Source organism: Dromaius novaehollandiae, chromosome Z, assembly GCF_036370855.1.
Source record: "Dromaius novaehollandiae isolate bDroNov1 chromosome Z, bDroNov1.hap1, whole genome shotgun sequence".
Classification (NCBI taxonomy): Eukaryota; Metazoa; Chordata; class Aves; order Casuariiformes; family Dromaiidae; genus Dromaius; species Dromaius novaehollandiae.
Window position 1 is genome coordinate 10,157,668 of NC_088132.1, and position 14,528 is coordinate 10,172,195.

The window sequence follows — 14,528 nt, forward strand, 5'->3', positions numbered from 1 at the left end:
AGCAGGCAGAACAATGAATTTGCAGACAATCAAGACAGTTAATTTCTGCATATAAAAGGGCTTGTGGCAGTGATTCTTGGAGTCTGACTTATAAGCCAGGATCCCACTGCACTAGCAATAATCTTTGTCCTACAGGAACTTTCATTCAAAGCACCAACATATATTCTGGCTTTCTTATTCAGTCTTCTACTGCAGCTTTGAAAATTTCTTCATGAATGTCTTTAAATCATGCAGAACCCTTGCCTTAGCTATACTCTGTATCAGTATGTACTGTGCAGAAACAATAGCAGTAGGCTGGCTACTTACGGGATGACTTTAATATCTTCTTTTCCGTGCAATATATAATCAATGACTTTGTAAAAGACTATTTCCTACAAATACAAAGAAAAGTGATGTTAAAATCAGTGGTGAGAGAACCCACCTAGGCAGGAGGGAGTTCAAGAAATCTGGTCGCTACTTACTCTGCCATCAGGAGTGCGAGGCCCTGAGTAGGGGGGAACTTCTCCCAGCAGGACTGGCCACAGATCAAAAAACTCCTGGTTTTAAAATAAAAGCAGCATTTTTAGTGTGGAAAAGTGCATTCTGTCTCAAACCTCACAGTAATGTCTGCTCTATCATGCTGTATTTTGTACTCTATTCACAAGGCACTGAACAACACGGCTAGATTATTATTATGAAGTGTCAGATGCATTATAAGGTTGCAAGTGATCATACAGTTCTTTATCCATAGGACTTCTGTTTCATTCAGTGAACAGTATGGGCTGTATTCACATAACAAGCATCTGTTTAAATATCATGTGTTCTTCATTTTCCAGAGTATGGCTATAGGACCTGCTAGTTTGCTAAAAAGAAAGGAAATTTTTTCTTAGGCTATACTATCACGCTGATCAACACAGCTTCAGAATACGGATGATCTTTTAACACACCTCTTCACAAGATAGGGCTGTAAGGGTTCTGGAGATGCAGTGGAGATTAAAGACAACAGTAGTCACAGTCCAACCTGACCATAAATAAAGCAGGGCTCCTATGGATAGGACGCACGTGGGGGAATCTAAATCAGGGTCACAGAAGTAACTTAATTTCTGTCAGTTTGCTTCTTCATGTACCCACATTTCACCTAAAAATCTGGATAATGTACATATGAATGAGTACTTGAAGAAGGTGGCTGCTTTGCTGTTGGAGGTTTTACAGGTATCTCACTATAATTGTGTCATCCACTGGGTATGCATTCCAGGCTTTGACTGGGATTGCTGCTTAATTGTCAAACATATCTGCTCCTCCTTCATCTTCCCAAACCCTGGATCCACAGACAGTGCCATTTGGAGACAATTTCTTTCCCCTCTTTTCTTCATCCCTAGGTTCTTCATTTTGTACAATGGAAGAAAAAATGCCAAACAGAAACAGGAATAATGACTCAAAATTGACTTGCTCTTTGGCTGCCCAAATAAAACCTATCTATCTCCAGAAATTGCCCCTCAGTAGTGAACAACCATGCAGACATATGTGCTGTGTTAGTATGGCATACAGCTGGATGCTTACCTTCTGCTTAGTCATGTCCAGAAGACCTACTGAGTATCTGTCACAGTTCAGATATGCTCTCACTGTGTAAAAAGCCTTGTGGAACTGCCTCTCTATATCTGTCAGTTCCTCGAAAACCTTATTAGCAGACCACAACAGCACCTGCAGGATGAGAATGTAATGTGAGCACAGCCTCTCCGGGGAAGCTGGGCTTCCCAAGCATATTTGGAATAACAAAGAAGTAATTGTTCTTTTATATTACAGTTCCTAAAAATTGCAAAAGTACTCTGTGCTGCCTCAAAGCATTGCTTATTCATACTGTAATACTATAGAAGAAAATACTCTGAGGAACAGAGCTAGGTCATCAGTAAGTGCCATGTAAAAATCTGACCTTTCAAATTTAGTACAAAATGTATTAGTCCCAAATAAAGAGATTGTCCCATGCACATTTTATGCACATAAGTAAAATACTGCATCCAAAAATAGTTAACATTAGGGTTGCAAAGTTCTGAGTTTGGACTTGGAAATGTCTGGATTATTACCTCCCTCAAAGTCTTAGCACAGCTGTCTTGTGCAGGCATCAGCCATACAAACTTGCAGTGGAAAATGAATTGTTTACTTCCAGAATTCTGTAGTGTGCCGTAAATAAGGCCAGAAGCCAGAAGTCCATCAAGGATTGAAAGAAACACTGTAAGAATGGCCCGTTCATGGAATGGTGTAAAGAAGCTGGGCAAAGAGTGTTAAATGGTCTAAAAGGACTCTTAGAGGTTATAAGCACAAGCAAACTCAATTGTCTGCACAAATCGTATTACTTACAGGATCTCCCAGGTTTTGCAGTTGACTTTGCAACATTAAAATGCTAGACCATCTTAGAGGATGTAATTTCCTTACTCCATATTTAAGTACTTTTAAGTCTAACACAATGAACTTCATTAACTCTCAAATAGATCTTCAGATCTACATGGCCAGATCTCTGCCACTCGAGTTATTGGTAGATCTGGCACTGTGTTTTGCATTTCTTTTTTGCTTTCCCTTCCTTTCTGTGGGACTTGCTGACTCAGCAGCAATATATGAACGCAGGACTCTGGGATTGGTCCCAGATCAGAGCATCCTGCAGGAGCCATTAGGCCTTCCACCCACTTAACTGTTCATCATTCACATTTTAATGGTTACTGAAACAATCAAACAAAGAGCATAAGATAATCAATTAGTAAGTACTAGTCTAAATAAACTTCATCAAGTAAACTTTCATCCTGCATCCATATTCCTGAAACATTTATCCCTCATGTGAACCCTTGCTGGAGACAAGAGCACGGCTGCCATGAAGCACAGACTATGTTGCATATCTTACTTTAACGACAACCGGTTGTCTGCTGCCAGAAAGTGACTGCATGGATTCGTATTCACCCCAGTGAATTTAAGAGTCCTTTCATAAGCCAAGTCATGAGCAGGACTGCATTCTTTCAACTCAAAATACCCTAAAGTGCCCAAACATATTAATTTCTACTGAAGGAGACAAATAGAGCAACTATATCAGATTTTAATGGTACTAAAGAGCAATCCTATAGCTTTTTTTTTTTTTTTTTTTTTAAATAATCAGCAGAAGAAAACATACCAAATTCTTAATTCTTTGAGGAAATCACTTGGTACTGCTGGCTAGAGTTTACATACCGTAGGAGTGTTTTGTAGTCTGAGTTCAACTAAACACCTGAAGTTCAGTCCAGCTGAGGCTGATGCCGCTGCCCCAGCTCCTGCAAATTTGCCAGCAGCAGCACTCATAGAGATTGGAACTGTATTCCAAGGTAATGGGGTGATACCTGTTTCTTTCTGCTCTTCAGGCACATATCTCTGAAGCAGATCAGCTACATCCTTGAAATCAGAAGCATGTACTCTTTTGATTTTGAGATAAAACCCAAACTGCATCTGCAGTCTTACCTGGCCTCTTCGAGTCTCACAATTGTGAAGATAACTCAAGTGATAAATTTTCAAGTTTAAGGAAGCAAAATTCAGGTACTTCAGGAAAAGCTGAAAAGGCAAACAATGAGGTTAAGTCAAGAGCAGTAGCAGCCTCCTGTGTACTGGATTTTGTAACACTGCTTTAGCAATATCATGGTAATTCCTGTGGATGAAGGCTTTGCTTTGCACTGGTCTACAGTGAGGTTTATCCCACTGCAATGTAGATTTCTGATATAAGCACCCTCATTACAAGCCTCTTCTGTTGCAGGGTGAGTACCCTGCAGGGAAATTAGCACCAGTAGTGCCTCACTAATGCAAACATCCCTAGTATAGAGGAGTCTGTGTTATATGGCAAAGGGGACAACTGCATGATAGAAACTGAACTACTGACCACTTACTGTTTCATCAGAGCTGGTGAAGAATGGGCCGTTCAGCTTATTGATAGCCAAAATGACAGCAACTAAATCTTTGCCATTCAAGATGGGTGTTGCAAGGACGCTTTTTGTGGTGTAGTCAGTGAGCTCATCAACAAATGGACTGAATTGGGCACACTGTTCAAAGAGGAAATTCCAAATTAAGCACTGTCCACAACATTTGTAGTCTTAAAACCAAGCCTGAGACCTCTGGGCACAAGCTGCCTAAAGAAAATTTTGCTTAAAAATGACTGGAGAAGAGAAGGGAATCAGCAGAAAAGTAAAGCAGAAAAGGGGATAAACGTAGTATCAGGAGAACTGGCTGTCATTTCTTACGAGTGCAACACAAGGGAACTTTCTCAGTTTTTGGAAAGACCTTGCAAATCATAAGCTTTAATATGTCACACACCATTAGAATTAGTCTCTACACTAATCATTTCCAGAATTTCTGAGCAATGGATCACTGTCATTCTCCACAATACCTCCCACATCCCTTTATCCAGCTTCGAATTAACACTCTGAAGCGGGTACAATCAGTTACCATGGTGCACTCCATGGCCACAGTTTATAAACCTGCGCTTTTTGGTACAATCACGGTACTGTTCCCTCACCCTAATCCTCGCCGTGCTTCTGCCTGGATGCTGAAACCACTGCCAGCCTGCAGCCTCCACGGAGTTGTCTATTCCTCAAAATATGTTCTCCTGGGGATTCCTTCCCAGGCTGGTATGAGCAGTAGGAACCTTGGTCTTACAGGTGCAGTGCTAGAGGGTTTTCTCCCGTTCTTCTTCATGCAAGGAGGAGCAATGGCCTTGCTCTCAGAGTTCTGCTGAAAAACGCGAGCTCAAAGGCGTGGGAAACCCGCCTTTTGCTGCTGGGTATGTCAGTAGGTTGTAGCTGTTCTTAGGGTGCAGGGATAGAAAAGTGGTGATGATCTTAGCCCAAACCCTGGCCGTGCCGGTCCTTTGTGAGTGGGATAGTAGGCTAGCTATTCCAAAGGAATTCAGTTCACCCAGGCAGTATGGGGCTGGTGTCAGTGTCTCTCAGGCCCTGCAAGTGACCTACGCGCTTGCATCCCCAGAGCATGCTGGCCAGGGTTGCAATGCACAGACAGCATTGGTACAGCTTTGGGCTGCCCAGGGAGCTCTGCTCATGGGGAATTGCCATCTAAACCACCAGGAAATTGCTTGGTTGTGCTGCTGCTGCAGCAGGTAACCAGAAAGACTGTTTTTTTCCTTGCATGAATGTCAGTGTCCCCCTGCACCAAAGGAAAATGAGGCAGGCAAGGGGTAGCATGGGGAGGGTGGACATCCCAATCACCTCACCTGGGAAGGCCCTTCTTGACACCCCCTCACCCACTGAGAACAGGGATGCTCTTGCTGATCCCAGATCTTCTCCCTGCTCAGCCTAATAACTTCTTGGGTACAATTCCTGTAAAAAATACTGAGCCTTGAGCATTGACATATAAACAATCACTCTCTAAGGCCCCTGCTCCCCATACCTCAGCCCCACTGCTGGTCCTCCCTGCTCCCTGGGGAAAACCAAGCTTTAGATGCTGAGGCTTTCAAAGGAATTGCCATAACAGTAGCAAAGTCCGAAAGCACTAGAGCTAGGGTACAGCACTAGGCTTACAGCTCTGAAATTCTTTAGCATCTTGGATGAAACATTTGAACAAAAAGGTTTAAAAACTGTTACCTATCTTCTGAGGCATTCTTTGCAGAACAATGGTAGCAAAATCAAACCAAAGTCTTAGTATGCTCCCTGTGAGTCAAGAATGTTCTTGCTGAAGTATTTGGATATGCTGATACTGAGCATCGAGTGGATGGATGAACAGATGGTCTCTTTGTAGCAAGCAAACAATAGATGGAGTAATCTCAAATACCATATCTGGGTCACATGGATTTTAGTTTTATAACTATGATTAGAACAAGCAGATTGTGATTGCTGCCATTCAGATTTATATGATTCAACCTGGAAGTGTAAGGGCTAAAATAGTCTCATGAAGGCATAATATAACTTTAAAACTCCTTGGATCCCTCTTGGTATTGCAGCTGCAGTGTTAGCTGAAAGGGACTTTTCAGCCAAGGTTTGTCTCTTGCTGCTGCTGCTGAAGATCACTGGTTGCAGTCAACCCACCTGCTCTAAGATCCTCTCTCTTTGGTTGATAAAAATGCCTCTAAAGGTCCTTGGCCCAGGTTGCATCAGACAGCAAACTTTTTCAAATGTGACTGGTGGTGGAAAACTCTTTCTGGACTCTTTCTGGCTTTCTCTCTCTTTGCCAATTTCTCATGGAATATAAATGTATGTGGAAAACTTGATGTGCGTCCAATGAATATCTGACTGCAGCAAGTACCTGCTTGTCTCTTCTCTGCCACACTGAAGGAGACTTTCTTTTTATACTGAGGCAGTTAAGGTGTGACACCACATACGTTTACTAGGCATTAACATCTGGTGTAATTCAATGTGCTTAGCTTCACCTCACTCCACAAATGAAACCTGAAAACAGCTAACAGATTGACTAGTGGTGCATTAGTCTCCTATCAGAAAGCTGTCACAGTGCAAGATATTGGAACAAGCACCAAGATGCCCTGTGTTCTCCTGACCCTCTCTGTACAAATAAGCATGTGAGCCTTTCCTCTACCAAGTGGATAAATGGCAAACCTACCTCATTGACATCCTTGATGTTCATGGTTTTCTTGGTTTGAGCAACATAGCCCACAATGCCTATGTCCAGCGGATAGACAATCTCGCAGTCGGGGGAGACCAGGCATTCCTCAAGCGTGCTTCCTTCTTGGATGTTGAAAAGCCTTGTAGCCAGTTCAGGTGTGCCATTTCTCTGCCTGTACATGAAAAGGCTACAGCGGTCAGCATGAATAAGAGAACTGATTCTTCTCAAGGTCTTGAAAACAACTTTCTCCATGTTGATGCTTTCTTGCATATCTTGGATTAACTCAAAAAGGATGTCAGTTTCATTGTCATCCCAGGACTCTGTTTTCATCTTCTTTTCAAAGTACTGCTTCGCAAAAGCAGGGTTGCCATCAAGAAACTTCTCCACATCATCCTCACTGACGCTCATTGTGAATGTCTTGAATCCTGGGTCTTATGATAGGTAGTAGTTCAAGGAAGCTGTCTATGCAAACAGCACACTTATTTCTGGTGTAATTCCTAAATTTGCATAATAGAAGATGTTGCTTCCAGAATGGCCAGGGATGAGATAACACTGCAAAGAGAGATTGTCATCAGCAAGGTATTCCTTTATAGTGCTGAATATAGTCTGTGGGAGGATAGATCTTCTCAACTAAACAGATTAGATGACCTCTATGAAAGCTTTGAGTCAACTTTTTCTTCTTAAGCTAAATACAAACAAAACTAAGTATTCACAATATCATAAAACACTCTCCTCTCTCTTGATAAGCAGAACACTTACTGAAACAATAATATTGAGGCAGCATGAACAGGGAAGAACTGCATCTCCTAACATTGAAATAAGCTCTTTAAAGTCTAATTAAATATATACTGCTTGGATCTAATCCTTGGCTAACAAGGTGAGCATCTTATTATTTCTGCTCTCCCTGTTTATCTAAGAAACAGTCCTCATTGAATGTTAAATGTGCCAATCTTTTTAGCGTAATGGAATGACTAGCAGACTGTGTCAGTTATATATTACATTTACTAGCCACTCTAAATTTCTTTGTTAAAGTGATTAATGAGTTAAAAAGGATGGGAGTTTGATTCTGATAAGGTAAGTACACAAACAGTTCAGTTGTCCATGCAGACTGAAGATCAACTCTGTGAGCCTTTTACTATAGTAGATGAATAGCAGTTCTGTCCTGTGTTTTATGAAAGAAATGCAAAATATATTCTCATTGGCTAAGATGGAAGAGGCTCTTTAAATGGCCTTCCATGCACTGTTTTGGAATTGGCACTGGAATTCCCAACAGCAAATGTCCAAGCAAGACCAAGCTGCAAATAATTTAGTTCTCTTGGACACTTTCAAAATCCAGTTCTGGTTTGGCACAGTGATGTTGACAGGATTAATCCCATCTAGACCATTTTGTTTGTCTTCCAAATTTGTTATCCAGCCCCCACCACATGAGCTGTACCACATATACTGCCAAATTCTTGTCCCCAGTTGCATTTCCATGGCTTCTTTGGGAGGAAAAAGATCACATGAATCCTCCAAGATTATGAGGCAGTGTCTTGGAGGGATTGGATGCAAACTATTCATCTGCTTCCAAGGCAGACAGAATTGTCAGTGATAGCTAACTGGGTAAACAGGATAGTTCTTTACCCTCTTGGTGGACAAAACATCTACAAAGCATTCAGCATGCCTTTAAGAAATTTCTAGACCTGTTTTTATCCTGGAACTGAGACTTTGAATTCAGTGATACCATGCAACGACTGCACAGATACCATCTATAGGTCTTCATGTACCAGATTAGCAATGGAAGCAGTCCAGGATCCTAAGTGTCTGCTGGCAGAACAGTGTGCTGAATGATGTGACTAACATCCAACAGCAAAACGGAAAAGCTATCTATCACCAAAGAGAAAAGCTGGCTGCAGTTCTGTGTTCCTCACTTCACTAGGGATTTGTCTGGTCAGCTGTGCATATTTTCCCCTCCCTTGCTCTGAATCTCCATGCACGTTGTGCATCTCATATGTAGAACAGAAAGCTCATGATGACTTTTCTCTTGAGGTTTGGGCCTCTGAGGTGAGCTGCATTGCCTGTATCAGAGGTTTTCCTATGCCTGCTGCTGCCAGATGGCCCTGTTGTCTTGGCTGCAGTTAGCTATACATCACCTCAAGCTGATCTTGTCCAAACAGGAGCATTTGTGCTGAGAGAACTCTAGGGCTGCATGTTGATGAACTTTTTGGTCTGGGTTTCACCTAGGAGTGGGAACTTCCTCAATCATACTAAGTCTGCATGTAGTAGTACAAATCAAGCCCTGCAGTGCATGACTTTAAACCAGAGTGAGAAATAACTGAAACCCACCAATGCTATTTTGCAGCTGTCTTTCTCAGTGGCAGTAGATGTCATATAGATATTGGCTTTCCAATACATGAGAGACCTTTGTGAAACTAAACAATAATATTGGATGTGAAGTAAAATTAACTGCATTTCTACCTTTTTATTTTAATTAATCCTTGCAGAGAATTGCAAAATGAGGCTTCATTTAGAAGGTGACCTCTTTTACTCTTTGCTCCAAGGCAGGATCTATGCTACCCCCAAAATTTCTCACATATGTCTTTCCTTAGTCTTAGTCTTTCCTTAGTCTTTCCTTAAAGACCTTCACAGGAAGGAGTAATGAATAGAGGGGGAGGGGATACAGAGAAGGGACACTGAGTGGAGAATAACAAATAGCACAATAATCAAAACAAAAATAGTGAGGTCATGCTGCTGTTCTGTCATCACATATTTCTTTACCTGCTGCTGTGAGGGTTATTTTCAAATGGGGACACCAATTCTGAATGCTTCAATCCAGACTTCGAACAGCGTTTGCAATATTTTTGTAATATTTTTCTTGCCAGTAAGCACCAGGAGTGGAAAACATCCAGTATGGGAGGTATCTCTTGGTGGAACCCCTTTATGAAGACAGTTGGAGACCTACAGACTACGGCGGCTGGGTTGAAACACCCCAGGAATCATGAGAGGCTCAGCAGACAAAAAAACACCCAGGAAGGTAAAAAAACCTTTTCCTCATCACTGGTAGTAAAGAAAAGGTGGGGATTATGGCTGTGATGGATCAGGAGAGCAGAGGGCATTTCATGTCAATGAAGCCACCTTGCAAGAGCAGCAATAACAGTGCTGTGCACACAGCACATGAGGGTCAGCATCATGTTGGAAGTCAAAAATCTCACAGGAGCCACCACTCTTTAGGGGAAGCAAAAGATGTACAGTGACTCCCTCTTGCAGGGAGAGGGGGGGACCATCAGTCCAAACTCACCATGTTGCTGGAAGATAACCGAGGCTCAGTCAGCTCATGGAGTAACGTCTCAGGCTGCCTACCCCTGCAAATGCTGGTGCTGTTGCCAGAAGGGGTGCAAAACAGGTCAAGTGTGACTGTGGCTCCAAGGTCCATATTCTTACGGAGGCACATGGACCTGCTCAACACTAGCATGGCAGAGGTCTGCTCTAGATCACCAAAATGGGGAGGGATGAAGCTTTTTGGTGAGCTGCAAGCAGAACTGTTCCAAGCACAAGACTTGGTGGCTGTGGGGAACTTCAGTTGCCTGACATCTATAGGGAAGGGAACACTTCAGGTTGCAGGCTGTCCAGCAAGGTCTTGCACATTGAAATAGCTTTTTAGGTACCGAAAGTGGCAGAAACAGCAAGAGGAAGTTTTCTTAAGTTTTGACCAGAGGCAACAGGAAGAACTCATTAAGAACTTGAAAGTGGGAAGCATTTAGGTGAGCATGACCAATAAATGAAAGATTAAAAATGAAGTTGATATAGAAGGGAAGCAAGAACTATGGGAAAGCTTGTTACAAACAGCAGACAGTTGTTTACGGAAATCTGATTACAAGCATGATCACAACCTAGTGGAAGGATAGGAAATGTAGCAAGAGGCCATTTTGTAAATTGTGAGCTCTTTGTTAATCTTAAGCAAGAGAAAAAAGACAGAGAGAGTATGAGCATAACCAGGTTAATGAAGATGAATATAAAATACCATGAATGAGTAAAAATGGATAGTCAAAGAGTCAAGATTCAAAATGAGGTGAAATCAGGAACACAAAGAGTAGTAAGAAAATGTTCTATCATCATACTGGGAAGAGTAGGAAGATCAAGAAAAGCATTGGTTGCTACTTGGGACAAAGGAAAAGCTATCAAAAACTGACACCAAGAGGTTGGATTATTAAATATTATTTTTGAACTCTGCATTAATAATTGAAGCAATCTGGTGGCTAACACATTTAACATCACAACAATGAAGTGGGAACTCAGATAAGATAGGGGAGAAACAGGTTAGTACTTCCTAAATTACTGTTTTCTATCAGGTGAGCCTAATGCAAATACCCAGTCAGGTACTTAGAGGACTGAGTAAAGTAACCTCTGAGTTATTAGTGATTATTTCCGATAATTAATGGGTGATCTTCCAAGGTTCTCAAATGCTGGGAAAGATAGATGTAATGATTCTTTTAGAAAAACAGGACAAATAAGGAATTAGATAATTTCACATAGACTGCTTTAAATCTAGCTTCTGAGAAAATACAGGAACAAATACATTACTGTATTTACACAATAACATGGAGATAAGTAACAGCCCATGTGCTTTTGTCAAAAAAAGAACTGTGTCAAACTGACATAATTTCCTCTATGCCAGAGTAAGAAGTCTGTGGACAGAAGGAAAGTTAGAGCTGTCATAGGTCTTGACTTCAGTGAATGACTTGTGAGATGTTGTCTCTTAAGATGAAGGAACTGTGGTTTAGATGAAATGGTCTAAATCTGTTGAGTAACATTCTCTGTGTAGGCTGTCCTAGATGCAGATCATGTCAGCATTTCCATTGATGGGGTGAAGAAAATGCATATTAAATCAGCATATGAGCCATGGTCAGTTGTCTGTAAATGTGTTTGAGAGCAAGCTTACAACTAAATTGCAGGTAGGGGTGTAGAGGAGATGTAGACTACAACTCACCAAAGGAAAGTGTAAGGTCCTGCACCTGGGGAGGAGAAACTCCTGTTGAGTTCAGAGTGACGGCTGGGCTTATCATGGGCTGAACGTGTTTTCAGTGACACCATGCAGAAAAGGATGAGCATCTATTAGGATGTACTTCTATTTACACAGCAGATTATACTAAGTTGTACTGAACAGATGTGTCATCTAGACAATAGTGGGAAAACATGACCTCTGAGGAAAGATTTAAGTTTCTCATATCTCTTTCGAGTTAACTCTTTTCTAAACAGTCTCCAGGCCACTGCAGAGAAAAGGGGAATGGTCCATTTTCCATGGTTATACCAGACAGGTTATACCAGACAGGACAAGATTTCAGATCAACATTAGAAGGGTTTCCCCAACAATTGTCATACTGAATAGATGGTCTCACCTGATCTTAGATACCACTAAAAATAGAGGTGCCATCCTTCTCCAAGCAAACATCTGTCAGAACTGATGTACGTGTAATGATAGCTATCCAATGGAAGTAGTACAGATAAGCAACTTCTTATGGCTGGAGAGAAACTCATTTTTCTGTGGCCCAGCTTTCCACAGCCTCCCAAGCCAGTTAGATGTGAGGAAATCATTGCCTGGACATCAGAAAAAACTTCCCTTTGCGGCAGTGTATGCCTGGTGGATTAACCATTTTCTTAACAATTAGTGCATGATGGAAGTAGGAGGCACCCTTCTGCCTTCCACAGCCAAAATCAACCTGGGCCTTCCAGATTATTGTAAAATAACAGCCTTGTTCCATCCTATACTGACAGGGGGGGAAAGGACTGCATAATTTCAAAATGTTAAAAGAATTGTCAAGGGACTTCAACATGAGTTTGGGGTTCTTACATGACAAAACAACGAAGCCTCACATCACCTGGACTTTGAGGAGGTCTGTGCTGAAGTGTAGCTCTTCTTACAACCTGATATACTGTGGCCTGACAGTCTTCCTCTCCTAGTGGACTTTCTTTGTCCCAAAAGGTCAGATCGGTGGAAGGAGAGGTTTCTCAGGAGGTCATACCATTTTCCTCAATTATGCCCATGTCCCAAAGAATGGCTTTGAATCAGGCTGCACATCAAGCAGAGATCACAGCATAGAGCTACTCAGCCAAGGGATGTATTCAGAGTGCCCTGTCCCTGAACAGAAGGTCTGCTGGGCTTGGTACCATATGGTATTTTCTAGGCTGCGTGGCTTCACTTTTCATGTATAAACTCACATAAACAGTTTTGGTGGTTGTACTGCGAGGTATAACAGTGTGTGTTTTTTCGGCAAGATGAAAAATTGCAGGTGGAGAAACTATTAATATTGAATCAAAGCTGAAACTCTTTGGATTCGAACCTTCCAGACACCTGCAGTTTGTTCAGTATGAAATATTCTGTTCAGTTCAAGATAAACATTTTCGTTTTGAAACATTTATAAGAAAAAATAAACAGTGCCCAGCAGTGACACTCCAGGCTCAGATTATGAAAGATCCAGGCTGAGTTCCTTCCTCTGCATGCAGAGTTTGAAACTTAGCAAGTTAACTTTTTACTGGGGAAAGAAAAAGGGTCCTAAATTATTTATATTTATAGACACAGAAGGGGTGACATTGAGGCAGTATGGATTAAGCCAAGTTAGCATTGTGGAACTGCAGGGTAATCAAAATCACATATGAATGGTAGGTGAAAATTTAAATTATCTGTGCAAAAGAAGCAAGCAGCCACCAGAGCAATCCCCTTGGAGGAGGGTGGGACTGAGGTATCCAAGATTTAAAGCATAGTGCAAAGCTTATGGGTGTTCCCTAGGTCTTCAGGGAAACTTCTGTGGTGCTATTAAGCCATTGCTGGCACACCAATGATAATAGAGGTGGATACAGTCTAAGCCTGCATCAGGATAATGCTGTTTCTTTGGCTTAAGCAAACAACGTAGGATTTTGGAGGAGGATGAGGCTGATATTTTAGGAAACTTCCACTAGGGTCTCATACAGCATAATAATATATGAACACGTGTGACTACACACATTTGTTTCTAATAGCTTTAATCTGAACTGCAGAGTCAGCACAGGACCTGTGCCTTATTGGCTGTGGGTGGATATTCTTCTTTAAGCAATGTTTCAAATGGAAACCCCAAACGCTTAAGCTGTTATGAAGGCTTAGCTGGTAGCTGGGAAAATGAGCTGGAGCATCTTGGAATAAACTTATCTAACAGCCCATATCACGGTCTGTCCCCATTCCTAGGGCTGGCAGTACTAAAAGCTCCAATTCTGAAGCAAAACTACTCAGCTGGCATGATGCAGAACACACTGCCCCAGGCAAACGGTACTGTTAGGTCCTCTTGTGGGACTGTGTCTAAAGCAGATGCTGCAGATACTACTGATAAATCAAAAAAGGTGATGGCAAAACCTGGGGCTGTTGGGTCTGCAGATGCTTTTGCCCCTCCTTCATGGGAACAAAGCTTTCCTCCAAACAAGAGGCTGAGAGGGGGCTGCAAGTGACTAATTTGATTAGACATTATCCTCAGAGGAGGCTGTATTGACAGCTACACTCAGACTTTCCTGGCTCAGTCATCTGTGGGCATAACAAGATTGCAGCTTATCTGATTTAATGAGTAATATTCTCATGCCACCTGCTTGTGTCCAAAAATAAACCTTCTGCCTCAAGCCAGGATCGCACCCATGTGTCTCCCCCTCCTCTGTCAGGATCTCCTTGTTCACCTGGAGCCTGGCTGCTTCTCCCAGGCACCCACCAATTTTCTCATCAGCCAAAGAGCTAGCATTTGAAAGTTTAGGTCTCTTCTTCAGAAGGAAATGTCTCTCTCCCCTCTGTCTCTTGCCTGGTGCCTTTAGATGGCACTACAACACAGACCCATGGGCTTAGGTGTGTGTCTCCCGACAGGGACATAGGGATGGGGATGGTAGGATGGGTATAGAGAGATGGGCTGATGGCACCTCCCAAAGTCCCTGCCCAGTCAGAGGCAGTGGCACTGGCTGGACCCTGTGGGCTGGGGAGCAGCATGAGG

General features: G+C 42.2%; 1 protein-coding gene across 1 annotated transcript in view; it reads right to left on the minus strand.

The window, feature by feature from the left end:
- The window catches only part of PDE6B (phosphodiesterase 6B), a 45,701-nt gene that overhangs the window by 17,390 nt on the left and 13,783 nt on the right, over positions 1-14,528 (minus strand). Inside the window, exons 2-7 of the mRNA XM_026098624.2 lie at positions 6,550-7,104; positions 3,873-4,025; positions 3,454-3,543; positions 1,540-1,680; positions 462-536; positions 307-371 (exon numbers count right to left, since the gene is read on the minus strand). Coding sequence (XP_025954409.1) covers positions 307-371; positions 462-536; positions 1,540-1,680; positions 3,454-3,543; positions 3,873-4,025; positions 6,550-6,960 — 935 coding nt within the window. The 5' untranslated portion in view covers positions 6,961-7,104. The remainder of the gene's footprint in view (positions 1-306; positions 372-461; positions 537-1,539; positions 1,681-3,453; positions 3,544-3,872; positions 4,026-6,549; positions 7,105-14,528) is intronic.